Source organism: Phyllostomus discolor, chromosome 13 (assembly GCF_004126475.2).
Source record: "Phyllostomus discolor isolate MPI-MPIP mPhyDis1 chromosome 13, mPhyDis1.pri.v3, whole genome shotgun sequence".
Taxonomy (NCBI): Eukaryota; Metazoa; Chordata; class Mammalia; order Chiroptera; family Phyllostomidae; genus Phyllostomus; species Phyllostomus discolor.
Window position 1 is genome coordinate 57,848,463 of NC_040915.2, and position 17,332 is coordinate 57,865,794.

Here is a 17,332-nt window from a genome sequence, read left to right on the forward strand (position 1 = left end):
GAGTGAAAATACTTTAAAAAAAACACTAAGCAAATTTAGATAATGAGCAGAATCTATCCTTTAGCACATAGTAGCAAATCACCAGAAAATGATCAGCTTATATCCAGAGGCTGATGTGTGGAATTCAGAGTTGTTGAGGAAATGCTGTAAAAATGAGAAATCACAGAAAGAAATATTTGAATGCCAGGGTAATACGGTGGGTCCCTCAAGGGGGTGGAGATATAAATTTTGTTGCACCCACACCTGCAACCTAAACTGAGGCTGTGTCTGTCAGACACTTTGACATAGCTCCAGGCTTATTCCTTCCTGCTGTGTTGCTGGAGTCCCTAGAGAGAACAAAGCATGAAGAAGCTTGTTTAATTATGATGGTATTTAAGGGCCATTTTGGTTTCACCGCTAGTAAATATTTAGTGGCAGGAGCAGGAATCAAAGTCAAGTTCTTTGAGGTGTTCCCTGTTGGTGCTGGTGTTTCCAGTTTGAGGCCTCTGGTCCATGTTGTTCTCCTAGCTCTGACAGCACTCTGGTGGGCTTGTACCATTAATGCACTTTTCTCTCCTGCTTGCAGTGGTTGGAGACCAGACCTAACAGACAGGTGTGTCCAGTTTGCAAAGCCGGGATCAGTCGAGACAAAGTCATCCCGCTCTATGGCAGGGGCAGCACTGGGCAGCAGGACCCCAGGTGAGGCCTTGGGGCACCTCACGCACCCACTCTTCCCCTTTGGACGTGAATTCACTTCCATTCTGCATGAGCTCAGCCCACCCTTTACTCAGGGCTTGCCGATCCTCAGTTCTGAGGCGGGTTGTGATCCAGATGGGAGTGAGCCAGGAGGGGAAGGGAGCCAGGCTGCCATATGCTGAGCTGTAATGCAGATGTCCACAGAGTGTCTGCCAGGGCAGGCAGTGTGCTCGGCGCACAAGACATCACAATTGCAAGTGTGCAAAGTGCTGTACAGGAGCATCCTGCAAAGCAGGGTGTCCAGCAGGAGTCTGCAGGGAAGTGGGTTGCTGGAGCAGTGATGTATAAAATATGGGGGGAGGGAGGCTTATAGAGTGGAGATTTCTGGGAATGGAGGTATGGGTAGGTCTGGCATTCTCCAGACACAAGTACTGAGAGCCCTTTGTGATGTGGCGTGTGCACGAGTGTGAACACACCCACACCCAAACTCCCCCGAGGTGTCTCTTACCTTCTCCCACCCACCCCAGCATGCCCTGTGCCCAGATGCATTGGACTTCTCTCAAAGGTTCTCACCCTTTCACATTCATGAGCCTTTGTATTTAGATCTTTGTTTTTTAAGCTTTTATTTACTTTTGGAGAGAGGGGAAGACAGGGGGAAAGAGGAATGTGTGAAACATCAATCAGCTGCCTATCTGCTGCCTCTTGCATGCCCCCTAATGGGGACCTGGCGTGCAACCTAGGCGTGTGCCCTGACTGGGCATCAAACTGGTGACTCTTTGGTTCACAGGCCAGTACTCAATCCACTGAGCCACACCAGCCAGGGCAGCCTTTGTGTTTGTTTTTCCTTTACCTCTTCTGCCCCCTCTGCCAGTTCTGTTCAACCCTCCTCAAACTCCTGCCCATCTTTCATGGGTAGCCCTAAAGTTACCTCCTCCTTGAAATGGCCCTTGTTTTCCACATTAGTTGCTCTCGCCCATGCTCCCACCCCATTTAGTTCACACCTCTGTTAAGTCCCTTACCATGCTGTATTGGGATTGGTTGTAGTCCCCTTTAAACCATGTATACCTCAAGAGTAGGGTTTGTCCTCAGTCTTAGTATTGGTAACCTGCCTTGAGCTTAATGGGTAACAAGTCCTCAGTCCAGTATTTGTGGAACAAGTGATGGAAGAGGCTAGGACCCAGAGGTAAAAAGCGTAAAGTACTTGCCCAAGAGTAGTGGGAAGAAAAGCTGAAGTAAATAGGGGCAGATCAGAGAGACCATGAATCTCAGCCTTCTCTGCTGACAGACTGCCCTCTGTTTCAGTTTGGATCTGGGACTTTTTATTTCCATGACCCCTCTATCACATGGTCCAGGGATAGTTGTCTGGCTGGCTTCTTCACGGATCTGGCTCAGGCTCTCCGAGAGGAGTAGGCTGAGTGCAATCTACTGAGAATCTTATAAACAATCTGATTTTTCTCCTTAATTTTCCATAGGTAGGAAAAAACAATTGCAAGTAGAACAAAGAGTTATTCAGTATTTGGTTTATTTTGGCATAGGTCTGTTCATGTACTAGGCAGGAAAAGGGGCATGGCCCTGGTGAGAACCCGGAGCAGCTCAGAACATTTTCACTGTTTTCTTTTCAGAGAGAAGACGCCTCCCCGTCCTCAAGGTCAGAGGCCAGAGCCGGAGAACAGAGGGGTGAGGAAAAAAAAACTCTAGGAGAAACTTCTTGCAACGAGCCCATAGCTTTAAAAGTTTCTCTCTTGGCCCTGCACTTTTTCCTTCTTGATTATAAAAACTAAAGGAAAACTTGTAAAATACAGAAAGGAAAGGGAGGGAAACCAGTTATAATCACACCATCCAGAGATATCCACTGGAAACATTTTGATCTATTTTATTTTTATTTTTCTATAATTATATATACATGTAAGTTTTATAGATCTTTTTATGTTTGTATATTTTATTTATAGATGTGCACATATACATATGTTTTTTTTAATATTTGCCTCCTGTTTTGTAACCCCTTTTTAAAATTTCATTTATTCTATATTAAGTGCCTTCTGTGTGCAGAGCATCATTCTAGGCATAGATAACACACCTGTGCACACAGCAAAGGTCTTGCCCTTACAGAGTTTACATTCCTAGAGCGGGGGGACTTTCAGTGACATGGCTTCCGATTGTACACGTCAGTAATAGTTTATGTAGAGTGTCCTCGTACCTGGACTGCACATCATTTATTTAATCTGTTGTTGGACATTCAGCTGTTCCCTTTTTTTTTTCCCTATTTTAAAAATACTCTGATGAACTTACAGATTTTTGAGCAGGTTCGTGATTATTTTACTAGTATAAATTCTTAAAGGTAGAATTACTGGCTCAAAAATTTTGCACATTTAAATCAGGTGGTAGTCTTTTTTTTAATTTCTTGTCAAAATATTTTTAAAATTTTAAAAGCAAAATATTTATCCACACTACCAGAGTCTCACAAGTATATTTTCATTTTCCCATCTTTTTTTATCTGTATGCCATGTACGTGTGCATATATCTTATGTAGTCATCGTCATTCTCTTCACTGCTTTAAATTTTAATTTTGACAGTATTTTCCATGATGTTCTGTAGTGTCCTCTTTATTATTATTATCATTAAATATTTTATTTACTTATTTTTAGAGAGAGGGGAGGGGAAGGAGAAAGAAGGAGAGAAGCATCTATGTGTGAGGGAAACATCAATCAGTTGCCTCTTACATGCACCCCAACTGGGGACCTGGCCCCTGACAGGGATCGAACCTGCAACCTTTTGGTGTACGGGATGACGCTCCAACCAACTGAGCCTCCCAGTCAGGGCACTCTTTATTATTTTTAAAAGGTACTATTTATTCCATTGAATACTGATGCATTTTAATTTAGGTTTTCACATTAGAGGACCTTTTAATATCTTCCGATTTTGTTACAGTGACCATCTTGGCACTTTTTTTTTCCTATTTGAATTATAGCATTTTCTTAGGATTCCCAGGGGGTGGATTATTGAGTCAGGGGTCTTGATATAAGTTGAGGGTCTCTTCTCCAGATTGCCCTCAACAGTAACAGCAACAAACACTTGTTGAATGATTATTATATTCAAACAACTATATGTAAAGGGCTTTATATGCACAATCTCATTTAAGCTTCATATCAACCCATTTAACAGAAGAACAAAGTGAGGTCCCATAGGTGAAGTGACTTGTTCAGGGTCTCACAGACAAGGGCTGAAATCCAGATGGGGCTGCTATGGAAGTCCCTGTTCTTGACTACTGGGCAACACCATCGCAGGCTCTGTAACCTTCGCAGGCTCTGCTTCCCAACAGAGTATTAGCTGCTGACCCAGGAATCAGAGGCCCTGGCCCTGGTGACTGCCATGCACACCTCTAGCATTTACAAGCACCTGCAGCCACCAATGGTCCTTTTTGCCTCTGCCATCTAGGAAAATAAACCCACCGAACGTGAGGACTCGTGGGACTGTACATATGTTAGAGGGGGTCCAGGAGTTAGCCCTGGGGAGTGCATTGAGTGGAGTGGTGGCTCCTGATGAAGCAGTCAATACCTGTCTTGGCAAGGCAGCCTTGGTTCTAGGAGCCTTGGGCTCTCACCCATACTAGGTCTAAATAGGAGGCATTTCTGCACTGAGGAAACAGGTTGTTTTCCTTCCATGTAGGTTTCCCTCTTATTAAATTGCCTGATAAACTTTATAGGTAGTGCCACCTGGCAGGAAGTTTGGAACTGGATATGCTAGGCTGCTCAGTATGGGACAGGGAGCAGTCACTTGCACGATTTGTGAAAGACTCACAAATGAAAGTGCTTTGTGGACAGTGTTCGGCCCACTCGTTTTTCTTCTTTTTGTTATTTTTGTAATCATTTGTTCCAAAGATCTACCCAGGGATACAGGAAAGGAGAGAAATTTTTTTGTACAACATGCATAGTAATGGAGAGTGTGGGCTTTCTGATCATACTGACTTAGTTTTAAATCTGAACTCATTACTACCTTCAAGTTATTTCACCTCTCCAAGCCTCAGTTTGGTTACTTGTAAAATGTGGGTGATGCTACTGTAAGAATTCAATGTGATTTATGTCTCCTAGTGCCTAACATGCTGCCCGGCACAGAGTTAGCACTTGAGAAAATGGGAGTTACTTATTCACGACATTCTGACTCCTTTTGAGTCTTATCATGTGAAAGATGATGCTGTGTAGGACCTGAATGGGGCAGAGCACAGGCCGACACACCGCACGGCTGACAGTGGCTGTTAGAGGGGAGGAGCTGTGAAATGGAAGATGGACAAAGAGACCGTGACTTCCTGTCAGTTCCTATAATGTGTGAATTTCTTATAACAAGCATATATTACTTTTATATCAGAATATTTGAACTTCTCTCACTTATCAGAAAGTTTGAACTTCTTGATATCAATAGAAAATTTTCAGAGAAAAGACTTATCCATATCTTGTCCACATATTGTCATGTACTTGTGACCATAGTGCCCAACCGGTTTCATCTGATAACGCGGTCGCAGAGTTTTGCTGTGTTGCTGCATGGTCAGTGTAATGGTCCTTTGAGAGCATGTGTCAAGATTTTTATCATGACCTCTGTTGTGTTGCTATTACCAATCATGTGTAGCTTGTACTGACGTTCCCTTGTAATTGGGTATAAGAGTTATCACCAGTTTTGCTGTTGCAAGCATGTGGGAAATTTCACTGGCTAGTGTAGGACTCTGGGAAAGAACCTGGAGCTGCAAGGACCCTGACTTGCTTCAGCAGAGTGTTTGACTTTGGGTCAGAGCCAGTTCCTTCTGGTATTCAAATCTCCTTAGCTGGGTCCAGCTAGTCCTTCTGTGGACTAGAAGGGCAGAGGGGCCACCAGGGTTCCTCTGCCTTGGGGTCTAGACAGGAGGAAAAGATGTCCCCCTTGGAAACAGGTGGCAGAGGACAGGGAGGAGAGGTGGGTGCCACCTGTAACTTGACATGTGTAATGGGTTCAGGAGAAACCTGCTTGTTCTGCTTCTTAATGGCATTTCTTCTACACAGGGATTTCAAGGGTTCGGATTTGGAGATGGTGGCTTTCAGATGTCTTTTGGAATTGGAGCATTTCCTTTTGGGATATTTGCCACAGCATTTAACATAAATGATGGGCGGCCTCCTCCAGGTGAGACCTTATTTCTTTGGTAATTCTAATTGAAGGCATCTCAAGTATCTGGCAATGTATAGGGTACAGATAATTGTTACTACACAGATAATCAGCTTTTTAAAAATGTGCTGAACTCTTTCCAGATTACTGGCAGTCGTGCTAATGATACTGCATGCTTGCCAAGTATTAGGCATGTTTAGAATGCTTTCTGTTATAAACTCAGGGTCCTCATGATAAGCCTGTGGGACAGATGTGTGATTAGCTCTGTTTTACAAATTAGAAAGTACTTAGTAATGGCTTCCAAGACATGTCCTGTGCACATAAAATGGAAAGGTATAAACCTTTTCAAAGCCGAAGAAAGGCCTGGTCCTGCACATGTACCCCTCCCTTACTTTGACCTTTGGGGCTGGAACAAGCAAGGCGACCCACAAGGAGTCAGGGCCTCTCCATTCTCTGGCATCTCTGTCCAGTTTCCCTCAGGACACACATGGGGCTGGTCCCAAACCCCAGCCCTTTGGGACCTCTGTGTAGGTCTGCCACCTGCTGCTGCATTTCTGCCTCCAGTGAGTTTGAGAATGCCAGCTGCATTCGGTGTAGAGCAGGGCAGCAAGGTGAGTGCTCTGTACTCCATCACAATCTGACACCCAGGCCAGGATCCTTACCATGGAAGCTGCAGAGCTGCTGAGGCCAGCTGAGCTCTGCTTGCAGTGCTTGGAGCCTCCAGTGTGCTAGGCACAGCAGGGACCAGTGCATAGTTCCTCAGTGCAGTCTAGAAACTTACACTCTAGGGACAGTAACCCACGCCTGGGCCATCCCAGTTGTCCCCTGCCCCCACCCTGGTGCTTGGCACATAGCAGGCAATCGATAAGTCGTTGTTGACTGGTTGCCTGCATGTGAATCCCTCAGAGTACCTATTTAGGGAATAGTACAGCACCAAGAGATCTTAAGAATACCCTTTCTTACCCCACCTACCTCAAAGGTTTCTCCTCTGTTCATATGTTCTCTACAAGGAAGGAGATCCCAAAGGGTAGGGCCCGGGGAAGGCCTGATAGCTTGCTTCCTTCCAACCAGGTCCAAGGTTCACCTTGGGTTCCCCAGGTGAACGTAGTTCCACAGCCAGGCTGGTCTCTGGATGTCTTTACCCCCCTGCCACAATCAGTTTTCTCTTGTCATGTTTGGTACAGCTTGTCCATCAGGGTGTAGATTCTCTTAACTCTCCTTCCCCTATAGGCAGGACAGTGAGCTCTGCATAGCAGCTTTTCTCAAAGCAGAGAGGAGGGAGACCCAGTTTCTCAGCCCACTTCTGCCCCTAGTTTGCTGCGGGATGAGAGAAACGGGTCATTCTGCCTGTCTGGGCTCCAGCTCTCTCCTCTGCAGCAGGAGGTGCTATATGAAGCGCTCTCTGAGATCCCTCCTGGTTGGACAGTGCCAGAATCTACAGACTCTATGACTCAGGAGGCAGTGCTTCAGTTTCTTCCTTTTTTTTTTTTAATTTAAATTGAATTTATTAGGGGTGACATTGGTTAATGAACTCACAGACTTCAGGTGTACAGTTGTTAAATGCATCATACCTCCTTGTGTGTTCACCACCAACTTCACTTTCTTCTTATAGAAAATGGGGCTAGTACCCACCAAGTGATAAAGTGTGTGCAAAACACTTAGCACACAGGAGATGCTTAACAAACAGTAGCTTTTCTTTCATTATTCCCTCTAAGAGATCCCTGTCTTATTTGCACCAATAGGCCAAACCCCTTTGGAGACAATGTCCTCGTTGTTATATTATTTCACATGTTTTCATAATTCCAGTTTTGTTTTGCATGATGTTATTTGGGATTTGGAAATCTTTTCAGTGTGCAGGATTTTGATGTGAGGAGTGGAAGGCCGATGCTTCTCCACTCTGTCCCATATGGGTAGCGTGCACAGCTGCAGTGTTCTGACACTTCTCTTCTCCCTCCTGTCTCTCCAGCTGTCCCCGGAACACCCCAGTACGTGGATGAGCAGTTCCTGTCACGCCTCTTCCTGTTTGTGGCCCTGGTGATCATGTTCTGGCTCCTAATTGCCTAATGCTGGTCTCCTACATCCATGGCAGGGCCTCTGGACTGATGACACGCCATCCCCACTCTTGATGTTTGGCTTCCTGGATAATCCTGATCCCTGGAATCAGTGGGGTCAGTAACACACCAAGGAATTTTGCTTCTCCATCAGAGCTTTGGGACTCAATACCAGTTGTCAAGAACACTGGAGTATGGCCACTGCCATAAACACTCTGCTATAATCTCAGGCCTTGGCATTGAGTCGTCTCTCATGGGTTACACCATGAAATCCTATTCCAGCCAGCCCAGCAGCTCCTGACTCTGCACAGGGAAGAGGCAGAAGAGAGAAACTGTCAGTACAATTTCACCCAAGTTTAATATTATAAGAAACAAAGGGATGAACCAAATGTTACTTATGGAAGCTTTCTTTCATCTCTTTTAAATACCCCTTGGTAAGTGGCCTCCGAAGTCAGTGGGGGGGTCCTCATACAGAGAGGTTCCCCTTCCAGATCCCAATGCTGCTCTGTCCTATTCCCTCCTCCCTCTCCTCTCCCTCTTCCTTCTTCTTCTCCTCAGCAGAGATGCAAAAAATTGCTGTCCTATAAAAGATCATAATTGCAGCAGCTGAAGCTAGAATCGTATCATGAATTCACCAGAGACCCAATGATCTTTTGTTGGCTCTGGGCCATACTCAGTGTCTTTGGCCCCAGAGAGTGGCTTGAATGACCTCCTTGTTTTCTGGCATAGAATATCCCAGGAGACATGTGGCTTCACTCACAGATTTCCCATCAGCTTTCCAAAAAAACACTACACACATGTGCCTCTCTGCCAGAGAGCACACAGCCTAGACTACTGCTGTGCATCAGTAAAAACCTGCAGGTGGGCCGCCAGTGGGATTCAGAGCTCTGGTGCAGGGACAACCGCACAAGCAGCCCTGTCCCCAAGGCTGCAGAAGTTGCACATGCATCCTCCAGACCTGCGTGCTTTGGCTTTCTCAAGTCAGTCCAGCTGCATGTTGAAGACCAGCCTCCCCAGAAGCAAAGTTGTCCTTAATGAAGAGGTAGGGAAGAAGAAAGACCCTCATTTTGGTATGGCTTGATGGACTCCCCCCGAGAACTCCTTGTGTATGTGCTAAAACCAAGGAAGCATGCCACTCCAGAGCAGGCATCCCCTGATGATTTGTTAAAACCAGGCAGTGGGCCTGGGCGGGGGTCTCAGCACGGTGATAGCATGTGGTCTTTCTTTGAAAGTCAGGCTTCCCCTGCCCTTGATTTGTTTTTCGACTTCACAAGTTTCTTCCTCCAAATCTGATTGAGGGAGTGTGGTACCAGGCAGGAGGATAGTTCACTAGATAGAATGACTCTTGCTGTGCCTGTCTTTCTCTCCCTAGAACTCTAGTCTATTCCAGGAGACCCCGAGGGTGGGAGGAGATGGCCTTCCTCTGGGGCCTCGGCCACATCACTGGTGCACGGGTCCTGGCTTACCTCCAGCAGTAGCCAACAGATCGTAGAAAGCCCCACCTAGTGTTTTTTCCCCAGATATTGCTCTGCATAGCATGTGGAAACCAAGACCTTACCCAAGATGAGGGAAGCCCTCCACCCCTCTCCACAGCCCTTATCCATCCCCCCTGTACCTGTCATGCCAGAGTTCAGTGTTAAAAGACAAAATATAAGTATTGAATAGGTGGTTTATTTGCTGAATCCATTTGGTGAGAATAAGCCACCACCTCTACAGTGTGCCTGATGGATTTTAAACATCTTGGGGGCACCCACTCAAGAGGGCTCTTTTTATCACCCGGAAATTCCTAAAGGGGGAGGTGCCCTGGATTTTCTCAGCTGGAGAAGACTTGGGGGGCAGGGGCAGATCCTTCAGTGCAGTGGCTCCACCTAGTGGTGAGAGAGAGACTTCAGTCACATGAGCCCACCAGAAATGGGTTTCCAGAGGAAAGGTTAGAGAAGGGATGTGGGTGGGGAGATGAATCTCTTGGACTCTTGAATGAAAATGGAGCGAGCCCAGGAAAGCTCTGCCAGCAAAGATATCCCAGGAACCTGTTAAGCAAGCCCATGTTGGCTACATGCCCTTTGATTTTGAACCGTATAGGACCCCACTCATCCTCCATCAGGAGCTGGGGCAGGAAAGCTGACTTAGGACTGCTGGCCCAGCCCTGGTAGGGAGCCCCCCTTTCCACCACCCCTCATCAGGCTCACTACCTTGCCCCACTGCTGAGGCAGTTTTTCTCTTGTGTGTTTTTCTACGTTCTTAACCTCTACCCCCCACTTCTGCCACCTTTGTGGATCAGGACCAGGTCTGAACCACAGAAAGAAAATGACACCATATACAGTGGCACACCTTGACCAGTCACTAATTTTCACTGTTGTGAAAGTGATTTGATTAGAATTAAATGGTTTTACATTACTGTGAGCTGTGGACTTCTTGTCTGTGTCACAGGGCAGGGGGGTGGTTGGGGAATAGTCACACTGATCTGGCCTCTGGGAAGCACCTGAGCATCCTTGGGAATGTCACATTGAAGATGAAAGTTTTCCAACACCATCGATATTACAGATGAGAAGTGTGGCTGGAGACCTGGCCTCATACACAGCCCTGCCCAAGGTGTGACCTGTCTGACAGGTAGCAGTAGTCCTGACAAGTACGTGCAAGCTGCCACAGTGGACCTTAGCTTGTGGCCCAGCAGAGAGCCTTGAGGACAATTACAGGCTATTCACTGTCAGCATTTCTCCACCTGTTTTGTGACAGGGCAGGTGGCCTTCCCTGGCACCCTGCAGAAGTTCCCCAGCAGCAGAGTGCAAAATGGAAGATGGTAAGGCCACAAATCCAGCCCAGCCTCAGGTCCCCTGGCACACCAGCACTACAGGTCATCCTTCTGAACGGGGCTCTTTTCTCCCTCTTACATTTTGACCTAATAGTTATCCAGTTGATTAGTGCCAAGATATAGTAGGAAATGCAAAACTAAGAGAACTCCAGAAACTCAAACCAAATAAGAAAAAAACTTTTCTGTTTCCAATGGAAAACAACATACACAGAGGTGGAATATGACAGTCAAGCTTCCACGGAGCAGTCACCCAGCCCCAGTAACCATTAACTTCAGTCCAATCTTGTTCAATTCCCACCTTCACACTCCTCCCTCTCCCTCACCTGGACTATTCTGAGGCACATTCTAGTCATGTGTCATCTATTATTTCTATATATATATATGTGTGTGTATGTGTGTGTGTGTGTATATATCTCAAGAATTTTTAAAAAACCAAAATACCACTTTATGCCCCTTAAAAAATAATAATTTCTTAATGTCATCAATCACTGTTCAAATGTTCCTAATTGTCTCATTACTTTTTATGCAGTTTATTTCAGTTGACATCCAAATCAGGTCCATACATTGCTGTTAGATGTCTCAAGTCTATCGTTACACCCACATGTTCCTCTTCCGTCTCTCCCTTCCCCTGCAGTTTGTTATAAAACACAAGTTCATTTGTCCTGTTGAGTTTCCCACCGCTTCAGTTTTGCTATTTACATCACTGGTGTTAACATGCTCCTCTTACTCTTGTATTTCTTGAAAATTTGTTGTTATATCTAGAGACTTGACCAGATTCAGGCTTGATTTTCTTTTTTTTTTTTAATTTTATTACTTTTAGAGAGGGAAGGGAGGGAGATAGAGAGAGAGAAACATCAATGTGCAGCTGCTGGGGGTCATGGCCTGCAACCTAGGCATGTCCCCTGGCTGGGAATCGAACCTGTGACACTTTGGTTTGCAGCCTGCGCTCAATTCACTGAGCTACGCCAGCCAGGGCTAATGATTTTTTTTTTTGTAAGACTATGTCATAAGTGGTAGTATACAATGCCCCCCCCCCAAAAAAAACAATTATCTTCTGGAGGGCAGGCCCCTTGTAGTACAGGTGAGTGTTCTAGGGACCCACCTGTATCATTGTACCAGCTGGCATTGTGAGAGGCTGTGTTTGGCTTCAGTGAGGCTTTTTTTTTTTGAAGACTCTTTCAGTGTATTTGCCCATTTCATGATGGGTGATTTACGAGCCCACCTGCCCACACCAGGCTGAGTGTTCAGAAGTTTTGACCAAAAACGGCATGACCCCTGTGCCCCACCTTTCTATTCACCCAATCTCACCCTGAGCAACTTTTTTTTTTAATCCCTGCATGAAAAAAGTCTTCAAAGGGAAATGTTTTGCCAATGTGGAGATGTGGAAGAGGTGAGACAAAAACCGGCAGAAGCACTAAAGGCATCAAAATCAATGAGTTCAAGAACTATTTTGAACAGTGGGAAAAAAGTCTCATAGTGCATCAAATGGAGAGCACCTTGACGGTGACTGAAGTTTAACATGTAAAAATAAATACACAATTTTTTTACAAATAAGTTCCAGGTTTTTTTGTGCCCCCACCCCCACCCCCCTGCCATATACTTCTTACTGCATCATATCAGGAAGCACATAATGTCCGGTAGTCCCTCTTTGTGATGAGGGGCTAACTCCTTATTGATCATTGTCTAAAAGAGCACGCATTACTATCCAACAGAATTTTCTGCCATGATGGAGATGTTCTCTGTCCGCACCGTCCAACACAGTAACCACTAGGCACATGCAGCTTTCCAGCACATGAAGTGTGACTAATGGGCTGAGGAACTGAATGTTTAGTTCTGTTTTACTTTATTTTATTTTTTTAAAGATTTTATATATTTATTTTCAGAGAGGGAAGGGAGGGAGAGAGAGAGAGAAACATCAATGTGTGGTTGCTGGGGGTCACGGTCTGCAACCCAGGCATGTACCCTGACTGGGAATCGAACCTGCGATACTGGTTCTCTGCCCACCCTCAATCCACTGAGTTACGCCAGCCAGGCTATTTTACTTTAAATAGGCACATGTGGCTAATGGCTATCGTATTTGTGCAAATTTAGATGAATTCATAGGGGTTGCAAAATGATATGATTGACGATAGCACTGTGTTAAGAGTAGAAACAAGATCGCATTTTGGGGCAGAATGGGGCAATAAAATTACAGAGAATATGGGGATGCCGGTAGTTGTAGGAATGGCAGACAGGTAATGGGGCAGGATGTGTTCAGAAGAAAAGCTGAGTCCTGAGTGAAGGGAGTAGGGAGAGAAGCCACAGAGTGAGATACAGTTACTTCCCAGGGGCCTGGTTTGCCTTTATTTTGTAAAAGCGGGGAGCTGTTGCAGGTTTTTGAGCAGAGATGTGACAGACACAATTTGGAAGATTGGTCTATGTTAGGTGGGATGATTCAGGGAGGGGAGAGACTAGAGACCTAACACTGGCTCAGTTGGAAGCAAGTGGAAGGGACACTGGGAAGGCTGGCTAGGAACCAGTAGAGCAGTTTTCTCAGGATGGCTGAGCCTGAACCTTCAGGTGGTTTTCAGGATCCGGGTTCTCATCATTATAGGCCCAGAATGTTGGTCGTGAGTCAGCAGGATCTGGCCTCAAGGACTGACCAAGCCATTGTCAAGTAATCAAACTGGACAGGTGACTTGGGTGCCTCGGCCTTTTCTGCCCTCCAGAAGTCTCCTTTGCATTCACAAGTGATTTTGGAAGGGTCTTTGGGTCCATACTGAAAAGACATATCTTAGTTCTATCATTTCTACAGACTTATACTCTTCCTTTACATTTAAACGTGCGCTTCTCAGAGTTATCTGAACTTCTCTAGCAGGAACCTGGGGGACCTGGTTTTCCACCACTCCTGCTGGTGAAGACCACGAGGTTGCAGGTAGCAAAGAAATGGAATGAGAGGGTGAAAAGGCACAAGAGCGAGACCAAGGTGCCTTGCTGAGGGGCAGAAGGAAAGGGAAGACACTCAGGGGTTTTGATTCCAAAGCTGCCAGGGTCTGGGTGTCAGGGAAAATACAATGTAACCCCTCTCCCCCAAGGTGTGCAAGGTAAATAAAATCCCCACCCCCTTTTTGATAGTCATAGGTAGCCTGGCAGAAGAGGTCCCTGGATCCCTTTCATTTGAATTCAACACACAATGCTGTGTTCATTGCAATCATGGCAGAGATTTCCTCAGCAACTGTAAAGCTGACTGCCAAGGGGGTTTCCCAGGAATTAACAGAAATCATCACTTCACCAGTACCCCAGCACTTTCTGCAGGCGCACGACAGCAGAAGCCACACCTAGAGGAGAAAAATCCGACCTGCATCCAGTTTGGACTGCATGGTCAGGACAGGAAGTAAGAGAATTGTGCTTCCCTTAACTTACTCAAGTACTAGGACCAGAGACAGCTGGGTTGAACTTTGTCCTTGATGGAGGCATCATGATCCGTTTCCTCAGGCCCCCTCTCTGTCCATTCTGAGTCATTCGGACACTTTTCCCATGACCTAAATCTAATCTAAGGAAATGACAGTTGCCAAAGGCTGAACTTAAGAGAATCAGATCAGAGGAAACTCAGGGACCAGATGATGTGGCCAACCCTTTGTCACACAGAGGACTCCATCCCCCTCTCAAGCCCAGTGAGTGGAAGCGGTTCTCAAGGCCCCTTAAATCAGCTGGCAGCTGTTCTAGCTCCTTGTCCAGTGATCTCTCCTCCGTAAAAAAGAGCCTGTAGGGCAAATTCAGTCCACAGGTGTGTTTCCTTTGGACTACATGGCATTTTTAGAATTTTTGAATGTTCCCAACAGTTTTAAAAAGTGGGAAATTTCACCTAAATATCTAGCTTTTTGGCTTGTCTTGAAAAATTAGATCTGGTGTACTGAGTTCATTACGTACCTATTTGGTCTGGCTAAGGATCTGACCTTGGAATGGTGGTTGCACATACCATCTTTGACCTAGAGATTACCTACTGAGTGTCTGCTTATCCATAATGGCGCAGAGAAGTGGCTTCTCTGAGCTGGAAGCCTCTGAGAAAAGTCCACCCTTAATCTTCCTCTGCCAAAGCTAGTTTGTAGGGTAGACCTTGTTTTTCCATATTCACATTCTTGATTCTACTCTACTGGAAAGAGCTTTTGAAAGTCGGGAGGCCTGGGTCGCCATCCCAGCTCAGCTCCTAAAGAGCTGTGCCGTTTTGAAGTAGTTGAACTAGTTCTCTCTGATTCTCAGCTGTCCCCATCTGTAAAATGGGCTGAGGGTCCTCTGTGCTGAGGGCTCCCGCCTGCGCAGCATCATCCTTATCAGCTCTGGCACCCACGGAGGGTGCTGCTCCCACTAGGGGGCGCCAGGGCCGCCTCAGAGCCCGGACCAAGGGGCGGGGCCTGCCCCGGGGCGGGGCGTCATGGGGCGGGGCACCGGCGGGCGGGCCCCGGTGCCAGGTGCGGTTTGGTCCTCCCCGGGTGCCGTAGGCAAGTGCATCTTGCTCCCGCCGGGGGCTGAGGTCCTCCCGCGCCTGAGGCGGCTGCGGGAGCAGCCAGTTCGTGCTGCGCCGCTCGTCTCTTCCTCCCCACTTCCGCGCCCCTAGGACCATGGCCGCGCTGGCGGGTAAGGAAGGGCCGCGCCATCCCGTCCGCCGTTATCTAGGAAGCCGGGCTCCAGGGCGCCTGAGGGGAGCCGGCGGCTTCTCGGGGCGTCTGGGTTCCTTAGAAGAATCTGGGGAGTGAGCACAGCGCTCCCAGAGACTCGGAGATTGTGGGACTTGGGGAATTGGGGGCCTGGAGACCCGGGGCTCCGAGGGGCAGAAGGGTGGGGCGGCTTCCCGCGAGTTAGAGGTCTCCGGGAGGAAGGGATGCGGGCTCTGCCAGGGGCCAGCTTTTTTGCGGGACTTGGCACCCGCAAACCCTCAAATTAAAACTTTGTAAGGAAGCCGAGGGGCCTGGGTTCTTGTGGAGTATGGACAGTACGGGAACCTCAGGGTTCGGGGCAGTGATGAAGGGATGGAAAGTTTCCCCGGGTTCTGGGTTTTCTGTGGAAAGGGAGGAGAGTATGACTTCCCGACGGGACCCAAGGCTTCTCACAAGGGCGTCTTGAGGTTCTTTGCAGGAAATAGGATGCAGATTCCCTTGGGGTTTAAGGCACGGACTGGGGGTAAGGAGAGACCGTAGCATTCTTCCTGGGGAAGGTAGGGCCCTTGGGGTTCTGGGTTCACCCTTGGCCTGTCCAAGACAAGAAATATGGCGAAACACCTCCTGGATGGAAGAGCCGTACAAGGATGAAGGGTAGCTTCAGGGTTAGGCTCGCTGGGCCTGCAGTCTCCCCTCAGTCACCCTGCAGCTTCCTGCCCTCCTGGCCTGCCCCCCCACCAGGTACTTGGGACTTTGGGAAGCCTATGTTTCCCAGCTACCTATGTGGGTGGCCCAGCCCCTAGGTCGACCAGGGTCAGCGTCCAGAAGCTTTCTAGCGGTGGCAGGAGGGACTAGTGGAGGAGGGAGCTTGTCCTGGATATCTGCCCCCCACTTCCTGGCTTTCAGCCTGTGGACAGTCACTTCCTCCATCCTGAATACAAGGACCAGGCCACCAGGGGGTCACTTCCTCACCATGGGAGCATGGGATTTTCTCCTCGTTCTTGATAATAGGCTTCTAGAGAAAGAGGACTGGCGGGGAGAAATGCACCCTGTCACTTTCCTCTTTTTCAGCTTCCAGAGTTCTTCATCTCTGATTTTCAATGACTTTTTCTAACCTCTGTGTAATATAGGTTCTCTGCCTTGAACTTTGATTCTCGGAAACATGTGAAAGATCTTAGAGTGCAAGTGTTTATTAGGTGTTCCTCTGACTGAACCAAAAAGCTGTATAGCGGCATTAAAGCCTCTAGGTGCATTAGTTTATACATTCTTCCACAAGAGTATTTGTTGGTTATTTCTGTACCACGCACTTACCCAAGCACCGAGGAGTATAGTGATGAACAAACGGACATTCCTTGCCTCTGGTGCTCACAGCCCTGGAGATAGACAGTGAATAATTGAGGTAAATGCTCTAATAATTCAAAATAAATAGGGAGGTAATAAGAGTGCACCAGGGGTGAGGAGAGTGGATAGGGAATACTTTTCTTTAAAAAGTAAGTTAATGCTATGCTTGGGACTAAGTAGAAATTAGTCCAGCAAAAAAAAAAAAGGACAAAAGGCAGAGGGGATAACATAAAAAGGCCCTGACGTGGGAAGGCTTGTAGTAGCTTTGAAGAGCTGAGAGACAGTCAGTATGGCTTTTTTAGGGGGGAGGAGACTAAGGTTCAGGAATGACTTCAAGTTCCATAGTCAAACAAGTGGCGGGGGTCAGAGTTCATATTTTCCAACTTCAAATTTAGCGCTTCATCCCTCTGCATCACAGACGCCAGAATGAGGCTGCATGGGGAGTCAGAGAAGGAAGTGGGACTTAAACTTTCACTTGTTCTGGCTGAGCTGTTCCAGGACAACTCCGATTCCCATGTAACAGGAGAATCGGCTACAACGGAATCAAATATTTACTGAGTGCCTGTAATGGCTGAGGCACTGGGCTGGGACACGTTTTACTTCTTATAAATTTTAACAGACTCTAGAGCCAGGAGAGACTTGAGGTAATGTTGCTCTCCTCGTTTTACATGTGAAGAAACTGAGGCCCAGGG

The 17,332-nt window shown here is 47.0% G+C and overlaps 2 protein-coding genes across 4 annotated transcripts in view; both read left to right on the forward strand.

Annotated features, from left to right (window-relative positions):
• RNF185 (ring finger protein 185) overlaps positions 1-10,253 on the forward strand; it is a 32,737-nt gene extending 22,484 nt beyond the window's left edge. For 2 of the 3 annotated variants that reach the window (XM_028528030.2, XM_036014578.1), the window contains exons 4-7: positions 566-678; positions 2,298-2,352; positions 5,703-5,820; positions 7,769-10,253. In XM_028528030.2, the coding sequence (XP_028383831.1) occupies positions 566-678; positions 2,298-2,352; positions 5,703-5,820; positions 7,769-7,866 (384 nt within the window). In that variant the 3' untranslated portion in view covers positions 7,867-10,253. The remainder of the gene's footprint in view (positions 1-565; positions 679-2,297; positions 2,353-5,702; positions 5,821-7,768) is intronic. The other variant, XM_036014577.1, reaches the window with a different exon arrangement.
• Positions 10,254-15,129: 4,876 nt separating this feature from the next.
• Positions 15,130-17,332, forward strand: part of LIMK2 (LIM domain kinase 2) — a 50,820-nt gene continuing 48,617 nt past the window's right edge. The window contains exon 1 of the mRNA XM_036014051.1: positions 15,130-15,279. Within this exon, the coding sequence (XP_035869944.1) occupies positions 15,264-15,279 (16 nt within the window). The 5' untranslated portion in view covers positions 15,130-15,263. The remainder of the gene's footprint in view (positions 15,280-17,332) is intronic.